General features: G+C 44.6%; 1 protein-coding gene across 1 annotated transcript in view; it reads right to left on the reverse strand.

The window, feature by feature from the left end:
- Window positions 1–4,750: 4,750 nt before the first annotated feature.
- The window catches only part of FAXC (failed axon connections homolog, metaxin like GST domain containing), a 55,932-nt gene continuing 39,527 nt past the window's right edge, over window positions 4,751–21,155 (reverse strand). Inside the window, exons 5-6 of the mRNA XM_040983102.1 lie at window positions 14,118–14,234; window positions 4,751–5,513 (exon numbers count right to left, since the gene is read on the reverse strand). Coding sequence (XP_040839036.1) covers window positions 5,224–5,513; window positions 14,118–14,234 — 407 coding nt within the window. The 3' untranslated portion in view covers window positions 4,751–5,223. The remainder of the gene's footprint in view (window positions 5,514–14,117; window positions 14,235–21,155) is intronic.

A 21,155-nucleotide genomic window follows, 5' to 3' on the forward strand; every position in this document is an offset into this window, starting at 1 on the left:
CATTTACTATTGATAATGTGTTTCCACATCAAATGATTGCATGTGGTGTTGGCTAGACATTGCCCACAAGCTGTTTCATTACTGTCATGATCTCCCTTTTTAGTTAAAACTTTAACAGTTTGGTACAGCCATACTCATAACATTTTAGACCCTACTGTGTCATAGTGTAACCAGTAGTAGGAGACTGGGAGAGCCTGGATCTGTGGATGTTTCCTACAAGAGCATGAATGGTTCAGGAATTCACAGCTCTCCAAAACAGCCGAGACTCCTTGCTTCACGCTATCCTTCCATACCCTCTATCACCATCTCCAAGGAGTAAGGCCAATATATTGCTCTTCCAACAGTCTTAAAGATTTAAGAGAACCTAGCTGTCTTTATGAACAACTCACTGAAAGTAAGGAACCAAAAACCTTAGATTCTCAGTAAGGAATTGAAGTGAGGGCAACATTATTCCTGACACTAGCAAGAATCCCAAAGGCAAGTGGTCCCTCCCCACAAACTGCCCCCACCCAAGTGAATTCTTCAGAACCTTTCAAGGGTCACTCAAACCACCAGGAACACCTGAAGAAATGGCACGACCTCATAATCCTGCACTTGATGCCTGAACCTGTTAAAAACTAATTGCCAGAGCTCAGTGTTAAGTTTCAGAAGAATTTCATCATTGAAACTGCTTTTCACTGGTTGTTGGTTGATTTAGTGCACTCACATAAAGGGAAGTAAAGGATCCTGGATCCCTGTCAGGACCAATACAAATAACTTTTAAAATGGAATAACCTGAGTTGTTTCCAATCAACAAAAGGCACTATCTGCTTAGTAAAAATACACTAAACAATTCCATGGATTCCTAACTAGTACAGGACAATGATGGATCAGAGCTTTGTCCCTTAAGCGAAAAATTGGCTTCAGAGGCCCTAGGTATTCAGCCTGTCCATGTGGAAGTGGCAGGTTTCAAGATAGAAATGAAACTCCTCTCATCCTGAACTTTTGACACATCAACTTTTTGGTTTTAAAAGACAAATGACATGGACAACAATAACTGAAGTATATCACAAAATTTCAGACCTCTCAAGCAAAGATAATTTCTAGGATAAAGCAAGTTCTTCTGTATTGGTCATGGAGTGCTTATTCAGAGTAGGTAATAGATGTTATTTTTCCTTGGGCATCTCAACCAATGTTTTTCCTCTCTGGATATGCAAAACAAAGAACAAACATCAGCAACCGTAATGCTTAAAGATTCTAGAACAAGATCTCTAAGTGGGGTGCAAGAGTCCCAAGGGACAAATTTATGTCAAAATCTGGATTTATATGTAAAATTACATATACACACATATATACACATATATACAGTTTTCTGAGAATAGTTTCATTAATGAATCAATGGAATCCCTTGATTCAACAACAATAAAAAGAAAAACCATTACTTTATAGTGTGTGGCCCATGTTCTGAGTCTACCTTCCCATGTAGCCTTCAAAGAAGGAAACAATGAGTGTTTTGTTATCATAGGAAAATGAGCTGGAAAGTCATTTGTGTGGTTTTGGTGAAAGTGGGCTTTAAAAGACGGGCAAAATTTGGGCCAGAAGTGGGGAACTGGCCAGAACGGAGGTACACGGATGGGGACACTTGGGACAAGTCCACACCAAACAAAATGGATCCGCCTTGGAGAAGTCAGAGGAGACAGTCAGTGCAGTGAGGATCCCAGGCCCTCAGAAGTAGCCCTTGGCAGCCCCTTTGAGCCAGTTTTCAGTTGTAAATGATGCGTACGATGGATAAGGGAAGTAGCCAAACATGGCATAAGTCTGAGCAAAAGAAGGTGCCCTGGCACCAGAGGGTCGTGTCTGCTGCTCTGCACAGTGTGGATCTCAATGTCAGGCATAGGTTAGCTGCTCAGAAAACATTCAGTGAGTGAGTTTATGGCCCATGGATTCTTTGACAAAGCAAAGAGTCAAGAGTCTTAAAGATTTGGAAATACATCTTGTTATTTACAAAGCCCAGAGTGCCACACAGTGAGTAGACATCAAGGAAAGCTCTCTTGGAATGGCTTGGATCAGGCTGAGTGACACTGGGGACAAACTGCAGGATTCTAAGCACACTGAGAGGCGGGGGCGGATTCTGATTCTGTGAACATCAAGTGATCTCTTGCAGAAAATGGGTCTTTTATAAGGAAATCCTGCCAAAGTGAAATGGGGAAAGCCATTAGGGGTAAGTCAGAGACCTCAGTGCCGAGGTCTGCCCTTCAAATGAAATAACTTCAGGACTTCTCTTGTAAGGAGCTGTCTAGAACTAATCCTTGGCTTGACTATACATTTAAACTATCTGAGCAAAACCCATGAAGCTAAAATACTTAAGACTTTTCTGTCCTTGAATTCTTAGAAAGATGTCCTCACAGTAATACCTCCATTTACATAAGCAAAGCTCACTTGAAGTATATGCTGCAGCTGTGACTTAAGTCCAAATTGTTCTAAGTCTGCAATGAGTTTTCTGGGTAGCCCACGTCCTTGGCGTGATGTCTGTTACATAACAAAATGGTGAACTGACACTGTAGTTTATCTCATTATAAAATCTATATTGTCATCTCTTCTGTTGAGCAGAAAAGCGTACAATTGCTACTCATTAATACTAACAAGATTGTGAGCCAAAGGTTACTAGTTAGGGGGAAAAGCATTCTTCAGTAAGAGATTAAGAACAAGTGGCCTGTGGGTCTTCTAGGCCAAAGTACACGTTAGCATTAAAATTTCTTTCCAATCCAAAGAAAATAGAGATCCTGACCAAGTGAGCCCAATAACCAAAATGTTCCCTATTGTTTTAAGTAGCACCTGTTCATCAAAAACTCTTCAAATTGGGGAAGCTTAAAAATAAAGCACATACAATTAAAGCCCTCCAAAAAAGAGCATACCACAGTGATCTTGGTGTCTTGGTCTTTTTGTTTCCGTAACCCACGTTGGGTGTATACTATAGGCTTCCAAATCCAGTTTGCACATATACAGAGTGCCTGGTCTCAAGCTGTCGGGAGGCGCCCAAGACTCCAGCTGGCCATGTCCATTTGCATCCCTTTGAGAGGCAAGTGGTGGAATGAATTGTATTACAGCTTCACTAGGAAAACTAGCTCTTCACATGCTTGCCCTCCAAGCAATGCACAATTCTTAAAAATAGATGAACCTACATGTCATTTTTGAAACAAAAAGCTATCACTCGATGCCATACAGTGAGAATAAAGTGTTGGTAGGCAAAACTGCAAACACAGTTCTTTCCAGCTGAGAGTGGGAGAAGGGCAACTTAGGCTTTGAGGAAATCAGGTGTAGTCTACCCATTCATTACACTCATATTTTCAGGCAAGAGTTTCCCTGCTCACACAGAATTGCAACCAGCTGGCCTGAACTCACCTGCGAGTGATGGAGGCAGCAGACAGTCCCTTCAAATGACATTAGTGACTCGAAACAGTCTCATCCATTAAATTCCTCCCCACACTCTCATTAGGCATTAAACAGTCCCCTCAATTCATGACTTTAATAAGGTATTAACACCCCGTTTTTCCAGAGGGTAAGATTTTAGGGCATCTCCGCATTTACTGTTACATGTGTGCTCACACACTTCGCTTAACTGAAACAGCTTCAAACAATCTCCTCTTATATTCAAGCGTTTCTTTTTAAGTACATTAATTTCAGAGAAGTTGTCATGTTTCCCGAAGTACCTCTTGACCAACATAGTTAGGAATCTCTTCTCAATCAGTAAAAAGAAAGCTTTGTTGCTGTTATGAATCTTTACATTGATTCTCCTAGTCCACAGCCACATCATCCAGGATATCCACCCTTCTCTGGCCCATAAACTGTTTGAAGTCAACAAAAATATATTAGAAGCCAGAGTGCCTTTATAAATATCAACAGATCCAGCAGTACATGTACCCTGAAGGGAGGGAGAGGAGGAAATCGAGAAGGAAATGATGGAAGATTCTTAAACAAAAGCAGTGTTCTCAATGTTGCCCTCCTCTCCCTGGGCGATGTCTGGGAACACCAGAAAAGGTGTTAGTGAAACTGCATGTTGTCTACCGCTGTACAGAAAGCTTTGATACAAATAATGTGAGCTTTGTACTTCGTATTCTCAATATATCCTTGCAACGTTTGTTTTCAAAAAGACATTACAAGTTGGCAAGCTTACGCTTGCCAAAATCACCTTTAAAACCCACCCATATTCCTGAGCTTTATTCTCTCCAAATTACTCACACCATGGAGCAACATTCTGGAGTGCATGCCGTGAAACACTTTTATGCAGAGACACAATAGAATTCAAGACTGTTGTAGTCGTTGATTCATAAAAATATTTGCAAGGTACTTACAAAGAAAGATTTTGATTCAAGCCAGATCACAAAGAGGAATGGTGACCAAGTCCTAATTGTGCCTTTGTGTGCTCAGCATTTACAAGTGACTTTGGCCATAGTTGCCCAGATTATAGAATTCCTTTGCCCTGCAAATCTTCACTCATGTGAAGCACAGTGAAGAATAAAATGTGTTCATATCGCACCACTTCCAAGAGGTTTACAACGCCATACAAGTGTCACCCCATGAGTCCCCACAACACCCCTGTGAGGTAGGTAGGTGGAGAGTATTGTCATCCCCACTTTACTAGTGGGAGAAATGAGGCACAACAATAGTAAAGGACTTGCCTGAAATCCTACAGGTAATCACTGGCAGGGCTTAGAATGAAACTTTTGATAAGCACTTACCACAGTGCTTTGCACGTAACAGGTGTTCACGGAATATCTGCGTTTTATTTGATTTACATCTCAGCATACAATATACACATCAAGTACAAGCAGCCACCACAGGACACTTCTCACCTACATCTTTTTCTGATATCGCTCCTTCAAACTCTGGAGCAAGAAGGATGTTCGAGAATCCATCTCGCAGCTAAATTCCAGCTGCAGAGAATCAACATAAATGCTACCAGTGGACAACCCACTCTTCCATCTGCTCTCACCTATATTGGTTTTCTAATGAAAACAAAAATGTATTTCAGGAACCATGCTGACTTTTGTGTTTTGCCTGTTTTAAATGGAGCCATCAGAATGGTTCTTTATACAAAAAAGCAATAAGGCGGCTCTAGTCCAGTTGGTAAGCAAAACCGTGCCAAGCACGGAGATCTCCCAACTCAAAGGATTTCCACCTGGGGAACTTGACCGACCCCAGGGAGTGGCAGCTCCAGAGGAAAACGGTCAGTGAGGGTGCACGTCACTTGCACTGTTCATGGTCTGTGCAGTCATCCATGTCCACATCAGAATCAAAGAGTGAGTGTCCAGTGAAATCCGTGTCGGGGGTTCTGGAAAAACTGTTCTCTGCTCCCTCGTCTTCGAAGGTCTCTGTCCTTGAGTAAAAGCTGAAATCCAGCAGGGGAGTGTGAGTTTTGCTGCCTTCACTGCTCTCCTCGGACTCATAGATGGTGTTGTCATCACCATGGTGCCATTCAGGCCAGAATTTCCTCCTTATCCTCTCACAGTACATGGCGAGATTGATCAACTCACCTGCAGGTGGGAAGGAAAGCACAGGTCAGATTTCAAAGGAACCATCTACTTGCGCTATGGTCTGAATGGAAACATTGAAATCCTTGCACTATGGACAGGCACAGCAAGAAGCCTTGCATATGAAAGAAAGTCAACACTCCCCAGACATCCAATCTGCCCATACCCGCCTATGAAGAACCATGGGAAACACTTGTGTATGGTCTACAAACTCCCTAGCTTATGGCATTCTATTATGGCAGGCTAAGTGAATTCCGACATGCAGTCACTGGATTTTCCAGGAAATATGGAAGAAAAGAATGTGACAGAAAGTAACTCTTATCCCAGAGACTTAAAACATCTGGATTTCTACAGATGTTGTTAAAGATGAGAGTTCAATTCATGAGCAGGCTGGATGAAACAAAGGAATGTGTTCTACACTGACAGGAGCTATAATGGGGAAAGATCAAGAAGGGCAGATCAAAAATCACCCTGGGCTCCACAAAGCACTTCACAGTGTAGCTCACACACCCAGAGAACATATGCTGCAGCTGGTTCAGGTTTACATGAATTTTTTGTTTTTAAAAGATTTATTTCGGGCCCGGCGCGGTGGCGCAAGTGGTTAAGTCCTCGCCTAGCACGCCCGGGATCCCATATGGGCGCCGGTTCTAATCCCGGCAGCCCCGCTTCCCTTCCAGCTCCCTGCCTGTGGCCCGGGAAAGCAGTCGAGGACGGCCCAAAGCTTTGGGAACCTGCACCCGCGTGGGAGACCCGGAAGAGGCTCCTGGCTTTGGATCGGCATAGCATCGGCCCGTTGCGCTCACTTGAGGAGTGAATCATCGGATGGAAGATCTTCCTCTCTGTCTCTCCTCTCTGTATATCCGCCTTTCCAATAAAAAAAAATAATAAAAATAAATCTAAAAAAAAAAAAAAGATTTATTTCTATTGCAAAGTCAGATATACAGAGAGGAGGAGAGATCGAAAGAGCTTCCATCCAATGATTCTCACTCCAAGTGATCGCAACTGCTGGAGATGTACCAATCCGGAGCCAGAAGCTTGTTGCCGGTATCGCACACAGGTGCAGGATCCCGAGGCTATGGGCTGTCCTCACCTGCCTTCCCAGGCCACAACAGGGAGCTGTATGGGAAGCAGGGCTGCCAGGATTAGAACCGGTGCCCATAGGGGACCCCAGTGCATTCACGGCAAGGACTTTAGCCGCTAGGCCACCATGCCAGGCTCTTACATGAATTCTTATGCCATGAAAAATAGCAACTGTTGATTACATCAGGTCACCCAGAAATAAGCATTCACTCCTCAGGTCTTTATACTTTTTTAAAATTTATTTTGGTAATCTTTACATAATTGATTAGGGCACAAAGGGTCAAGTGCTACAGGAAAGTGGGTAACACCATTGTTTCCACATTAATATTTTGTCTGTATCCAGGGTAAGGGAAGAGATGAGGGGAAAAAACCCCACCCAGCCTCCCACCCATCCCACGTCCCCGACATGGGGTATGCTCCGAGGGTCCTGCTCATGCAGTTTTGATAGTTCAACAGTTTTGAATTGCTGCCAATCTCGCCGCTCTAAGCATGATGAACTCTCTTCAGAATCCACTGGCTGACAGTCTCTTCATGGTTGGGGTTCTGAGATCAGTTCAGCTGGAGGGATCCCCAGAGAAACTTCGAGTGATTCCCACACCAGTTTCTTGTGTGTTTGCCAGTACAGGGTCCGGCATGGTCCATCGCCCCAATCAGCTTATGCACATGACAGTCGTTGCGATTGCTGGGTCAGTTCTGTTTCCTGCCCTGTCTTCCACCAGAACCAATGGAAGTTGCAGTCCAGCCCAATCCTGCCCACTTCATACTCAGCCCTCATGCAAACCAGTGGGAGCTGCAGCCTAGTTTGGGCAATTCCCTATAACCCCCACCAGGCCTGCCCCCTACCCTGGTTCCCTTGGTTGCCAGTATGTACTACAGACTTGTTCAGTCTCTCCCACTTCCCACTTAGCTCTCATACATGTCAATGGGCATTGAAGCCTAGTTCAACCCAACCAGCCCTACTATCCAGCCTGCACACATACTGGCAGGTGCTGTTGTGTCCAGCCACCCCTGCCAGAGTCCTGGTTTTCATGCTCACCAGTGGGAGTGGTACTCCAAGAGGGAGGCACCCACTATTTCCCTACTAGGCCACTCGCACTCCTGGATCCTGCAGTGGCTCTGCAGTTTAACTTGACAGAATTAGACCCCAGTGCCAGCCTCTGCCAGCTGATGCTTAGGCTAAACCCAAATAACCCTCACCCACTCTATTCCTACTGGTGTAAGCATAAAAAACTAGTCCAGCCTGGCTTTTCCCTGATCTAGCTCACATGAGGCCCACAGGTGTTGTAGCCCTGCCTGGTCTGGTCTGCCCCATCCCAGCTCACGCTCTCTAGTGGGAATGGTTGTCCAGCAGAGGAGCCCTCCACATTCCCCTTACCAGCTTTGCCCCCTCAATCCCTGGTTCTTTTTTTTTTTTTAAAGATTTATTTATTGAAAGTCAGATATACAGAAAAAAGGAGAGACCAAGAGGAAGATCTTCCATCCGATGATTCACTCCCCAAGTGAGCGCAATGGCTGATGCTGTGCCGATCCGAAGCCAGGATCCAGGAACTTCTTCCGGGTCTCCCACGTGGGTGCAGGATCCCAAAGCTTGGGCTGTCCTCAACTGCTTTCCCAGGCCACAAGCAGAGAGCTGGATGGAATTCCATATGGAATCCCGGCATATTCAAGGCGAGGACTTTAGCCACTAGGCCACGGTGCCGGGCCCTTCCAGCTCCAGACTTTGACCTGGCCCTGCCCCAGTTATTGTTGGCATTTGAGAAAAGAGCCAGCAGATGGAACATACACACATTGTGTCTTTCGCTTTCTTTCCCTTCCTCTGCTTCTATATGCACATGATTTTCAAACAAAAATTTTGAAAAAAATTAATGGAAGACGGAATTCTCCATAGGTAATGTGACCGGACAATACAACATATTTTTTAAACTTTATCAACTGGTTGAAGCTGTCTCATTTCTTAAACTTTTCTGTGAATCAAGAGTATACTTTTAGGAAATGCTTACTTCGTGTAGACCTTGTCTAAAATGACTATTGCACCTTCATTTCCTACCTTCAAATGAAAAACAATGAAAGTAGGTGAATTTTTGCCCTTAAGCCACTAGATGGCAATGCTGCTTACAAAATACTGTCACTAGCTCATATAGAATGTTATCCTAAGACTGTCTGACTAGCTGGAATCTTTATCTTGATTTTATTTGATTTGAAAGATAGACATTTCCAATCTCCTGGTTTACTCCTCAAATACCCACAACAAACTGGGCTGGGCCGAGACAAAGCCAGAGCTGGTAACTCAAATAGTTGAGCCACTTCCTACTGCCTACCAGGTGTACATTAGCAGGAAACTAGAATCGGCAGCTGAGCCAGGACTTAGATCCAGGCCCTCAGTTTATAGGACGTGGCTAATTAAGCAGCATCTCAACCACTGGACAAAATGCTTGTCCCTGGCTTGCTATCATCTTTAAAATCACATAAGTATTTAACTAGGAATCTATGTGTAACTGCAGAAAATTAGAATGTATAGGTAAGCAAAAAATACATGTTAAAATAATCCCATTCTCCATATTTATATTTGTCCAGAAATGTGTATACTTTCACATACATACATCTTTACATTGGCTATATGGATTTACATTTACTGTGTGGTCTGTGTTCTAGTCTTTTCCATTTAACAATATATAATGAGCATCTCTTAGTTTTACACTACAAGTACCTCGATAATTGCACAGTATTTTAATTTTTAATTTTATTTTAAAAATTGTTTACATAGTTAAAAGGGATGCGCACTGTGCAGACTTCTGATTAGGATGGGGAAGGTCAGGTATAGAGGAATGTGGATGGAACAAATGTTCCAGCTTTTTTTTTTTTTTCTATGCCTGCAGGGGTGGAGGGGGAAGAGACCATTCCTTGCTGTCAAATTACATCAGGGAATGGGGGACAGTCATTTGATGCCTTAGTCTTCCCCACATTGGGGTCTCTGTTTCAGGGGTGTTACTTGAGTAAGGTTTTGAGAATTCTGCAAAGTTGTTAGTTTCATGGCACAAGGGTTGAGAAAGTATTTTCAAGGTCTATTGTTGACCAAGGCAACTTTAGTGCATCCACAGACCTAGACACTTGCTACAAAGCTTGGCTAGAAGAATGGTCCAACCTGTTTTGCTTTCCATGCTTTGAAGAGGCAATCTGAGTCCCCTGCTGACCTAGATGAGCTGGCTGTCATGTGCCCCATGTGCATCTGGGCATGCTATCTTCTGCACAGGCATCAGCAAATGAAGAGGTCCAATTCTGACAACATGCACTGCAAGAATGAACTACTCATGTTGTGATTTTTGCAGTGGCAACAGTCCAGCAGGTGGGGAGTGCCTCTAAGAAGACTCAGACCCATGACTCAAATGAACCAACAGGTACTGTCATCCAGTCCAACCAGCCCACCACAGACCTGGTTCTCAAGCATACCAGCAGGCATCACAGCCTAGTCAGGGAGACTCCCAATAATCCCCACCAGGATTGTCCGCAGACCCAGTTTTTGCACATGCCAGCCTCTTTTGCAACTTAGCCTGGCCCAGCCTGCATTCTACCAGCTCTCCTATACACTCATGGATGCTACAGCTTAGCTTAGCCAACCCCCAGAACTGGCCCTCATATATGGCATAGAAGGGCTCATATAAGGGCTGTGGCCTTGTCTAGCCAGGTCTGTCCCCAGCCCTGGATTTCATGCTCCCCAACAGTAGACACAGCCTAGCAGGGGAATGCCCCCAGCCCAATCTTGTGCCTGCCAGAGATAACTGATCCAGCCCAACATCATTCACATCCAGTCCTGGAACTCCCCAGCTAGTACTGCAGCAAAGCCTGGTTGGCCCACAACCATTCTGGCTCTCTCTCATGCCAGCAGGTGTTACAGCTCTGCCTGGCCTGCCTACTCCCAATCCCAGCTCTCCCACTCACCCATGGAATCCAGTGGCCCAGCAGATGAGTCTCAAAGATTTCTATACTGAGCCCTCTCCCAGCCCCAGGTCTTGTGTTTGCCAGTGGATGCTGCAACCCAGTTTGAGATGGCCTGCTCTCAGTCTTGGCATTTGTCAATAGGTGCTGCAGTTTGGCTCAGTCTGGTTCATCCCTACTTCAACTCTCAACAGCAGGTACAAGAACCTAACCCAGCCTGGCCCACTCCCAGACCCAGCTCTCAAGTAAACTAGCAGGTGCTGCTGTCCAATCTGGCCTGGCCTACTACCCTAGCTCTCCATACTAGCTCTCACTCATGCCAGTGTTTGCTGTGGGCTGACCCTGCCCGGCCTGCCCCTAGATCCAGTTTACAGGTATGCTAACAAGTGCTACAGCCTAGACTAGTCTGGCCTGATCACAACCCCAGCTCTCATGCTCACAAGCAGGGACTATGACCTAGCAGGGGAGTTCCCCTTACCAGGTTTGCTCCAAGTCCTGATCTTGCATGTGCCAGGGGTGCTGCTGCCCAGACTGAAATGGCTAATCCCAAGTCCTGTCACTCACAGGCAGGTACTATGGCCTAGCCCAACTGGTCCACACTCATTCCAGCTCTCACCAGTGGTTGCTACACCCTAGTCCAGCCTGGCCCAACCCCGCCCCCCAGCTTTCATGTGACCTGGCAGATGTCACAGCCAAACCTGGCCTGTACCACATCTGTTCTGGCTCTTGCAAGCACCAGCAAGTACTGCAGCCTAGCCCAGTATGGCCTGTCCAAGACCCAGACCACATATATGCCAGTGGGTGCTACAGTCTTGCCCAGCTTGATCTACCCAGAGCCTTGGCTCTCACACTAACCAGAGGGAGCTGCAACCCAGCAGAGGAGTCTCCAGAGTCCCCATATCAGGCCCGTTCCCTGAGCTGGTTCTCATGCGCCAGCAGGTGCTATAGCCTGACCTGGCCTCTCATGTCCCCAGACACAGCCCACACAAATGTTGAAGGCTGGCCTGTTCCTATCCCCAGCTCTTGGTGCTCCCCAGAGAGATTGCAGCCTAGTAGGAGAGTTTTCCCAAGTTCCCTTACCAGGCCTGCTCCCAACCCAGATCCCACATGTGCTAGTGGGTGTAATAGCCTGGGTTGGCATGGTCTGCCTTCCATCCCGGCCATAGCATATGGTGGTGGATACTGCAGCCTGATCCCACCCAGCCCCCTACCAGCCCCAGCTCCTGCCACATGAATTCTTTGGTCCAGCCTGGCTTGCCCTGTCAACACCTCCAGCTCTCCGTGCAAGCCAGCAAGTGCTACAGTCCCAGTCCCACAGAAAAAGCCCACAAGTACCCTATAGAATCTCCTCCAGATCAGTTCTCTTATGTTCTGGTGGATGTCGTGGCCCAGCATGATGTTGTTTGTCTTCTGTTCTGACACTTGCAGGCAGGTGCTGCAGTATAGGCTAGTCGGGAATGACCCCTAGCCTCAGCTTTTGATGCACCAGTATTCAGCGGGCAATGTTATTTAGCCTAGCCCAGGTTTCCCACAGGGTGGATGCTCTGGCATTGCCCAGTTTCCCCACTCTAAACTACTCCATCTCAGCTACCTTGTCATGTGCAAGTACACTGGCCAGTCTGTGGAAGACCCTGTAAGCCATTCCTCCCTTGTCAAACATGCCTTCAGCCTTCTCCACTCCAATTATGTCCTCGGGCAATCTGCAGCTCCTCCCCCACCTGGGGGCTGGGGTGGCATGTTCCAGCCTGGCTTCCCTGCCTCCCCCACTTAAGGGATATTGGCATAGTTAACCCAAACTTGGCATTAACCAGGCCCAGAATGCCTGCCAGCCACTGATTGCTTTTCTCCCAGAAGTGTAACACTTGCCTAAGTACAAGACAACCTAGGATGTTGCCTATACCTGGAATGGCATTCATTTAATGGGTGAACCATGTTTTGTTTTCATCAATCCCCTGTCACAGGCCATTAGGTTGTTCCGTATTAATAGCCATGTTAATTACAGCCTGTAGCTATTATTAACATAATATACTTGCATTTTGGGAAGTTAAAAATTAAAAAAGACCACCAAACTTTATGAATATCAAAGACAACCAAAAGTATTTATCTCACTAATACAAGATAATCACGCTTAAAATTTTCACAGAAGTTTTTTTCTATTTATTGCCACTATTATGTATTATGTAAAGTTATTGCAAAAATTTTCTCAAGTCAGTTAAAACTTGATTGCTTAAATGAATACATCCCAGGGCCAGCATTGTGTTATGGTGCCGTTTACAACACTAGCATCCCCTATCAGAGTAGCGGCTCAAGTTCTGGCTTCTCCCCTTCCAATCTACTTCCCTACTATTGTGCCTGGAGAGCCAGGCAATCCATAAACCCTCAGAAGAGGTTAATCATCCAAGTCACAACACAGCTGTAGCATAGCATAGTATAACCATAGTGCAAGTACTGAAGATGTGTTTTTGAAGAACATTCAATGACAAGCAAAGTGGCCAGAATATTCTGTTAAATTTAAAACATTGGGTCATGACTATATCAACATTATGATCCCAACTTTTAGAAACTATATGCACTTGTCCTTGACGAAAGATGAGGTCACCCATCACAATATTAACACCATAGTTTTCTGCAGATGTTAGTGTCATATCTTTTATTGGCTTGTTTGAAAGGCAGAGTTGGAGAGGGTAGAGATATAGAAAGAGAGATCTCTATGCACTGGCTCAACCCCCGAATGACCACAATGGCCAGGGTTTGGGGCCAGGGTGAAGCCAGGAACCATGAGCTTCATCTGGGTATAACACTTGATTGTAGGACCCAAGTACTTGGATCATCTTCCACTGATTTTTTTCCCCTAGCATACTAGCAGGGATCTAGATCTGAAATGGAGCATCCAGGTTCAAACTGGCACTCATGGAATGCTGACATTGCAGATTGAAGTTTTGCCCACTATGCCAGCCACTTTTTTTAAACTCTTTTGCCTTTTGTAGGGGATATTCCACATCTATATCTAGGTCTAGATTTAGACCCATATCCAGATAAAGATAAAAACACATGCAAACTGTGAAAATGCAGCAAGGTGGAGGAATCCACCACGGGGGTAGGGTTGTGGGAGGGGAAGGGGAATCCCAGTGCCTACAAAACTGTATCACATAACACAATGTGATTAACAATAAAAATAAATGAATAAATTAAAAAAAGCCAAAAAAAACCGACATGCACATACATCTTGATTTATTGAATATTCAGTCTGCCCTCCTGCTCACTTAAATTAAGGAGATTTTATATTTTAGAGGGTTCCAGAAGTTGCTGCAGCCCTGGATATTCCAGAAAATGATGAGCTACCATTTCCCTATGAAGAATAAGGAAGCCTACCAACCAAGGGCACCAGTAGAACGCCAACCCCATTTCAGCAACAAGCAGTAAAGTCCCACAATGCAAGTAGTTGGAAAAGAACTGATGTTTGGCTCCAAATAACAGAACCTCGTACCTCCATAAGGCACAGCCAAGCCTGTGGTATTGGCTCAGAATTCTGTGATATCCACACCCATTCATCCCCAGAAGCCCACAAAATCTGAAGGAGTTTATAGAACTTGCCTTTGATGAGCCGCTCAGGTCTTGTCCCTGGTAAGGTCCACATTGCCTGTGCCAAGTGTCCAAAGACAGTGGCATCAAGTGTGGAAAACTTGGGCCCCATGATGTATTTCTTATCACCTGCAACAGACAACACAGAAGTCACTGGGATGGTTCCTCTTGCCCACACAACCACATTGGCATTCAGTATATTTTGGGTGTTTGCTGTGTGCCAAAGGGCATTGCAAAGTCAAATTGCATGCAATTTTTTTTTCTTAAGATCATTTAGAACACAAGTAAAATCATGCAATTCTGGACATTAACCCATGAGGTAACAAAGCAGGAAACAGCAAGATAAGCAGATGAGAAGGGATGTTCATGGAAAGAAGTGAGAACTGGTCAGAAACAGATCTTTGGGGAAGCTTGCCTTCACTACTCCAAATTAAAGCCTGGGGAGCGTAGGGGTGACACAAATCCTCCACCTGCAAGAACCAGCATCTCATAGAGCACTGGTTCATGCCCTGGATGCTCACTTCTCATCCAGCCTTCCTGCTTAAAACCTGGGAAAGCAGCAGAGGACGGAACAAAGTCTTGAGACCCTCCACCCGCATGACGGACCTGGAAGAAACCCCTGGCTCCTCGCTCCTGGCTTCAGATCAGCTCAGCTCCAGCCATTATGGCCATTTGGAGAGTGAACCAGCAAATGAAAGATCTTTCTGTGTGCCTTTCAATTAAAATTTTTAAAGCTTGTGACACTTGAAAGCACTTAGAAGTTTGTCCAAACCATCGTAACAATAACCCAAACCAACACTCGTGTTACTAAATTAAGTGCATTTCCTCAGGGAAAAAAAATTAAGACTAAAGTTTGGAGGAAAGGTTTTCATGATGCCCATTGCCTTGGCAAGGTCCTCACCATTGAGACTAGGCGAAGAGCAGCCCCTGGCATCAGGCACTCACACAAGCCGGTTTCACACTATTGCTCCAGCACAAAGTCAGGCCTTGTCACCTGAAGCATCACACTCCATCTATTAAATTTCCTCATGTATTCTCGGCCACTGCGAGATGTTGTAACACAGGGAGACAACATAGCAGCTGGAGATGAATCTATTTCATTCAACCCCAGCACCACCATAATCATTGCAGGAAGAACCTGGTCAACAATTAGCCTCTCAAAGCTTCAGTCTCCTACTTGGAAAATGGTGACATTATGAAGAGTGTCTACTACTTAGGGGTTCTGTGAAGACGCAGTAACACAATGCGTGGAACATTTGCCCACATGAGGGTGACTCAGCCAGTAGTTCTCACGGCGATAGCTCCTCTCTGCAGTCCTTTCCACAGCCCACCTGAACTTGTCTAAGACACACCTTTCCTCATGAACACTCCCTTTCATACACACCTTCAATATCCTATGCGGCTAGTTACAGAAGAATAAAGTCCAAACTTGGAATTGAGCACATTACACTCTGCCTCTGCTGCACATTCCCTCTGTCTCCCTTATTCTTCCCTTCCTGGGGGAAACCCTGGGGACAGCCCTACCCCCTGTACATTGGATAAAGTCCACCCCACACCTGCATGCCTTGCCCAGCTCACTCCACCTTTAAGTGGTGCCCACTTTCATCTATCTTTACCAGGTCAGTTCTCATCCTGCAAGCCCACCACAGCCTTTCAGGTACCCTGCCTATTCCACCCAGTGGCAACAAAAGCTTCGGCTGCCACAACTCATGCCCAAATCGCTTTCCTACATATAGGACCTGGCAAATCTTAAACCATTTAATGTCTTTTTAGGATAAAAATTTTAAAAAAGATTTGTCCAAAATGCAGATTTAAAGAAAAGGAGACACAGAGAGGGATCTTCCATCCCAATTAGTTCACTCCTCAAATGGCCACAATAGTGGAGCTGAGCTGACCCGAAGCCACGAGCCTCTTTTGGGTCCTTTGTATGGGTGTATGAACCCAAGGATTTGAGCCATCTTCCACTGCTTTCCCAGGTCATGGATCAGAAGTGGGGTGAAAAAAGGAGTGGAGCAGCCAGAACTCCAACTGGTTCCCATATGGGGTCCTGGTGCTTGCAGATGGAAGATCATCCCACTGAGCCACAGCACCAGCCCCAAGTCATTTAATGCCTGTTAACATCAATTTCCAGAGGTACCAAGTGGGGAAAAGCTTTAAATATTGATAGTAAGTAAACTGAACACCCAGTGCATACATCCTGCCCACCCCCAGGTCTCTTCATTTGACCCTTTCTTCACCTTGCTCTATATACAAACTATTGTCTGTACATATTGTGCCCAGTTAGATGAGAAGCTCTTTGAAAGTAAGAATCGGGAGTATACTACTGTAATAATATAGGGGGAGAACAGTGAGTCGGGAGCTTTGAAGGGGACACGCCTGGGCCTATGGAATTATATCACAAAAAATAAAAATTAGAGAAATGGCAAAAAAAAAGTAATGGTTGGGGCCAGCATCGTAGCATAGCAAGCTAAACCAACTCATAATTCTAGCATTCCGTATGAGTACTGTTTCTTGTCCTGGCTGTTCACTTCTGATACAGCTCCCTGCTAATGTAGCTAGGAAAGCAGTGGAGGATAGCCCAGGTGCTTGGATCCTGCACCTATACAAGATCCATGCACCTCAAACTCATTCATTGCAGTCATCTGGGGAATAAAACATCAGATGGAAGATCTATCTCTTCCTCTTTCTAATTCTGCCCTCCAAATAAACAAATGAAGACAATAATTTCTTTTCATGGAGCAAACCCTTAAACCATGTTTCCTACATCCTGGCATGGTCTGGGTACCATAGACTAAGACCATCCACACATCTCATTGGTCTTATATGAAAAGTCGAGAAGTGGAATATATGGTGACCATGCAACAGTAACAGAAGAGGGGGGCTGGCTGGGGATGGGAACAGACACCAGCAAACCAATACTGAAGAAAAGGGAAGGGACTTTTACAAAGTTATTACTACAATATATTCCATAGAGACTAAGGAATCCTTACACTAATACAATAAGCTGAACCTAGCCAAACTTTCCGTGGGTACAATTAAGTTGCCCATGTTAAGAGTCATTGTCAACAGTTTCTTCGTCATTTGAATCTTACCCAGAATCTGTTTTCACAATCCTTGGAGCCAGCATATATAGCAAATGAAGCTGCCACCTGTGACCAGTGTTCCCTAAGGGCATCAATTCACGTGCTGGCTGCTTCACTTCTGCTCAAGCTCCCTGCTAATAAGCAGCAGAATCCTAACTCTAATGTCCAGGAGGAACATCAATATCCATGTCTTGACAGGTGATATTAACCTTGATCACTTAGTAAAGGTGGCACTCTTCTTTATAATGTTACTATTTTTCTCTTTGCAATTAATATCCCTGAGAGACTAAAATATTGCTTTTACTCAAACTTTAACTAATTTTTGCAACTGGTGGATGTTATCTGAAGCAATTTTTACAATGCTGTTTGCTTCCTCGTGATTTTGCTATTTCTCTCATTCCTCCTAAGTGCGTTGATTACAACTCTGTTGTCCCTGTGTTCCATTTACTAATGTAATCAATTATTTATTGATGAAAGAATGGATTTATGAATATTCATTTTATTCTACAAGACATAATCCATTATTTTGTTCAGATTGTTCTATCTTTGGCCTTTGGGAGTTTGGCAAGAAGCATTTTTTAAAATATTTATTTTTATTGGAAAGTCAAATTTATAGAAAGGAGACAAAAAGATTTTCTATCTGCTGGTTCACTCCCTAAGTGGCCACAACAGCCAGAGCTTAGCTGTTCTGAATTCAAGACTCCTCTAGGTATCCCACATGGGTGCAGGGTCCCAAGGCTTTGGGCCGTTCTCGACTGCTTTCCCAGGCCACAGGCAGGGAGCTGAATGGGAAATGGAGCTGCCAGGACTAGAACCAGCACCCATATGGGATCCTGGCATGTTCAAGGCGAGGACTTTAGCTGCTAGGCCACCACGCCAGGCCTGGCAAGGAACATTTTTAACAGAAAAATTAAATTAGATTTGATGTTGTTGAAACACACAGAGGCCAAGTTAAAGGTTTCAAGCTTGCAACAATTCCAGGTTCCAGCAAGAAGTCATAGATTACTCAACCACAGGATTTTAGCAAAAAGCAAGTATTTACAGTAGTTTTAAAAAGCATTGAATGGGCAGGTTTGGGTGATGAGGCATCCTGAGCTTCATATGCACTGGTGAAACACCCCAACAGCAGTTGAGAATATAATCTTGGACTCTCTGTTAGCCTCCAGGTTGGGAGTGTGGACTAAAAGCCATAAACAGGAATCCAGAAAACAGGCTCTCTGAAGTATGCTCCAACAGGCACAAGCTATTAAGCTCCCTCTATATCCCAACCAGGAAAACCTTTCCTAAGGCAACAAACCACTTAACTATGAGGGTGAGTTCCCATCTGAACCATAGCAAGGTGACTTCAGATGCCCAGGGTGACTTGAAAGACTTCCCTGGCTGGGTCTCCAAGTAGCTAGCAGGGAGCTGAGATGAATGAGCAGATGCACGGGCAATGAACAAACAACCTAAGAGGAGGATCCATAGCGGGAATGGCAGGAGGCTCCACTGATGAGCGGCGAAATAACAGCTGGTTCTGGGTAGTTACAGTAACTGATATCTCTTGGGTAGCTGAGGCAGCTCCACTATGTGAAGATGCCCATACTGAATATGCAAGAACCACTGGAGCACTGACAATGACCAAAACTGAGATGGGAGTACTGAATCATGAAAACCAAGAATGTTATCTGGTGTTATCTACTTGCTCTGTGTACTGCAGACTTGAACCCATGAGACTGAATTTTTCCCTTAGTTATTGGTCATAAATCTTCAGTGATCTCTGGCCTGACCTACATCATGTTCTATTGTTACAGTCAGAAACAAGGCAGGCCAGGGAATACCAGAACACAGCAAAGACAACAGTATGAGGAAGAGGTTCAACTTGTAGATTTGATCCCTCCACCCAATTACCTGTCTCTCAGCCCTGCTAGTACCGAGGTGATGGCTGAGAGATGAGAGAAAAGGGGGAATATTGTAGACAAAAGTATCCAGCTGATCAGAAAACTAAATCAATATGAATGTGAGAAGAATGAATCTGGCCAGAATCCAAGACTCAAGACAAAGTGGGGGAACAAGCAAGGTGCAGAGTAAAAGCATGTCGAACTTGTTCTTTTTAATTTTCTTGCTCAACAAGCAGAAAAGCATGAGTCTTAAAGTCCCACTATAGGGGGGGATCTTATATAGCACAGAATCCTTGCAAAGGCTCACAAACCTAGGCTGGTGGCCTGCCTGGCTCAATGCTTCCTCACTGGGGAGGATACACTGGAACTGGTAGCCTGTGATGCTCTTCAGATTCAGGCAGGACAAGCGAAGGTCTGTCTCTTATGAACACTGAGCTTCAAAAACACTGACAGGTGACCTTACTCTAACCCTACCCCCAGCCCAGGAGCTTCAGATTCAGTGGGAATAAGCAGGACTCAAGAACTTGCTTTTCTAATGATATCCCAGGTAACCTAATGCTTTGCTCCAGGGACCACAGTAGGTCCAGAGCAATCATGAAGTAATGCACACAGACTAGCTTGTAGTCTGTGTATATCCTGTGCATATCCTATCTCTTTGTTCAGGTTTTTACATTCCTTGAACACATTGGACAAACTATTAAGTGCTAATATAATATTCTTTTCTACTCCATGCCAATACTTGAAGTAACTACCTAGGGACAGAACCAATCCAACCTGTTTCCATTATAAAGGGTTTTTCCTAAAGATACTCTAATCCCAACCCAACCTTAGTTGATACTTCTCCCTCTGTTTCTGAGGCAGGGCAAGCTATTTTGTGGCTATACAGTTTCTTATATTGAGACAAAATGTATTTCCCTAAAAATTTGATCACTGATCCCAGTTCTTTCCTCTGAAACAACACAATTCCTGATCACAATTATTCTACCACAGCAATCACTGCTACACTCCACTAATATACTCTGGAGTAAAAAGTAGCCACATGTGTTTGCACATATTACTATGGGAATATGGGTAAAAGTTTATACCAGAGCATTACAAACAGCTATAGAAGTGACTTTGAATCTCGACTCCTTCCTCTGTTGTTAGTTCCTTTCACATTTACCATTGTTCACTGTCAACTCCACTTTTGCAATTTGACTAAATTTCTAAGTGCCTTTATGAGTCGCAGAAAAGACAGTTCTAGAAAATAACAAATTCAAGGACATTAAAGAGAAAGGTAAAAAGTGTTCAAGGATCCATCTTCCTATGAGTCTAGGAAATAAACAACATGTGTTTCACCTGGAGTTCCTTATATTGAAGCACAGGTATAGCGGTATTAACATGGACACTTCATATTTTCACTTGTCCCACTGCCATCATTGAACAAAACTGAACAAAAGCTGAAAAATACTTTTTAAATGCTTTCCTCAAGGAAAGTAAAGGAGATCATGGTAATTTAATCAGCAAAGAACACACAATTTTCCATTATTCTGCCTGTGAATGTCCAGAAGTTAAAGCTATAGGAAAAAAAATCTACTTGTCCTCTCCTAATGCTCCTGATCAGACATCTTAGATAAAATGTGCATGGACCCAGCACAGTAGCCCAGCAGCTGAAGTCCTCGCCTTGCACGAACCGGTATCCCATATGGGCAGTGGTTCTAATCCCAGCAGCTCCATTTCCCATTCAGCTCCCTTCCTGTGGCCTGGGAAAGCAGTCGAGAACGGCCCAAAGCCTTGGGACCCTGCACCCATATGGGAGACCCAGAGGAGTCTCCTGGCTCTTGAATTCAGAACAGCTAAGCTCTGGCTGTTGTGGCCACTTGGGGAGTGAACCAGCAGATAGAAAATCTTTCTGTCTCCTTTCTGTAAATTTGACTTTCCAATAAAAATCTTTTGTTGCTGTTTACTTAGGGCCTTTTATTTGTACTTATAGGTGTAACATCAGTACAGAAAACCATGCCTTCAGCCTCCCAAGATATGACACTCAAGACGGCATTCCATGCCATAGTCAGTGGGCTATCTCTGGGTGGCTTGACACTGGGCACAGG

Source organism: Ochotona curzoniae, unplaced genomic scaffold, assembly GCF_017591425.1.
Source record: "Ochotona curzoniae isolate NIBS_2020 unplaced genomic scaffold, NIBS_Ocur_1.0 contig_3819, whole genome shotgun sequence".
NCBI lineage: Eukaryota > Metazoa > Chordata > Mammalia > Lagomorpha > Ochotonidae > Ochotona > Ochotona curzoniae.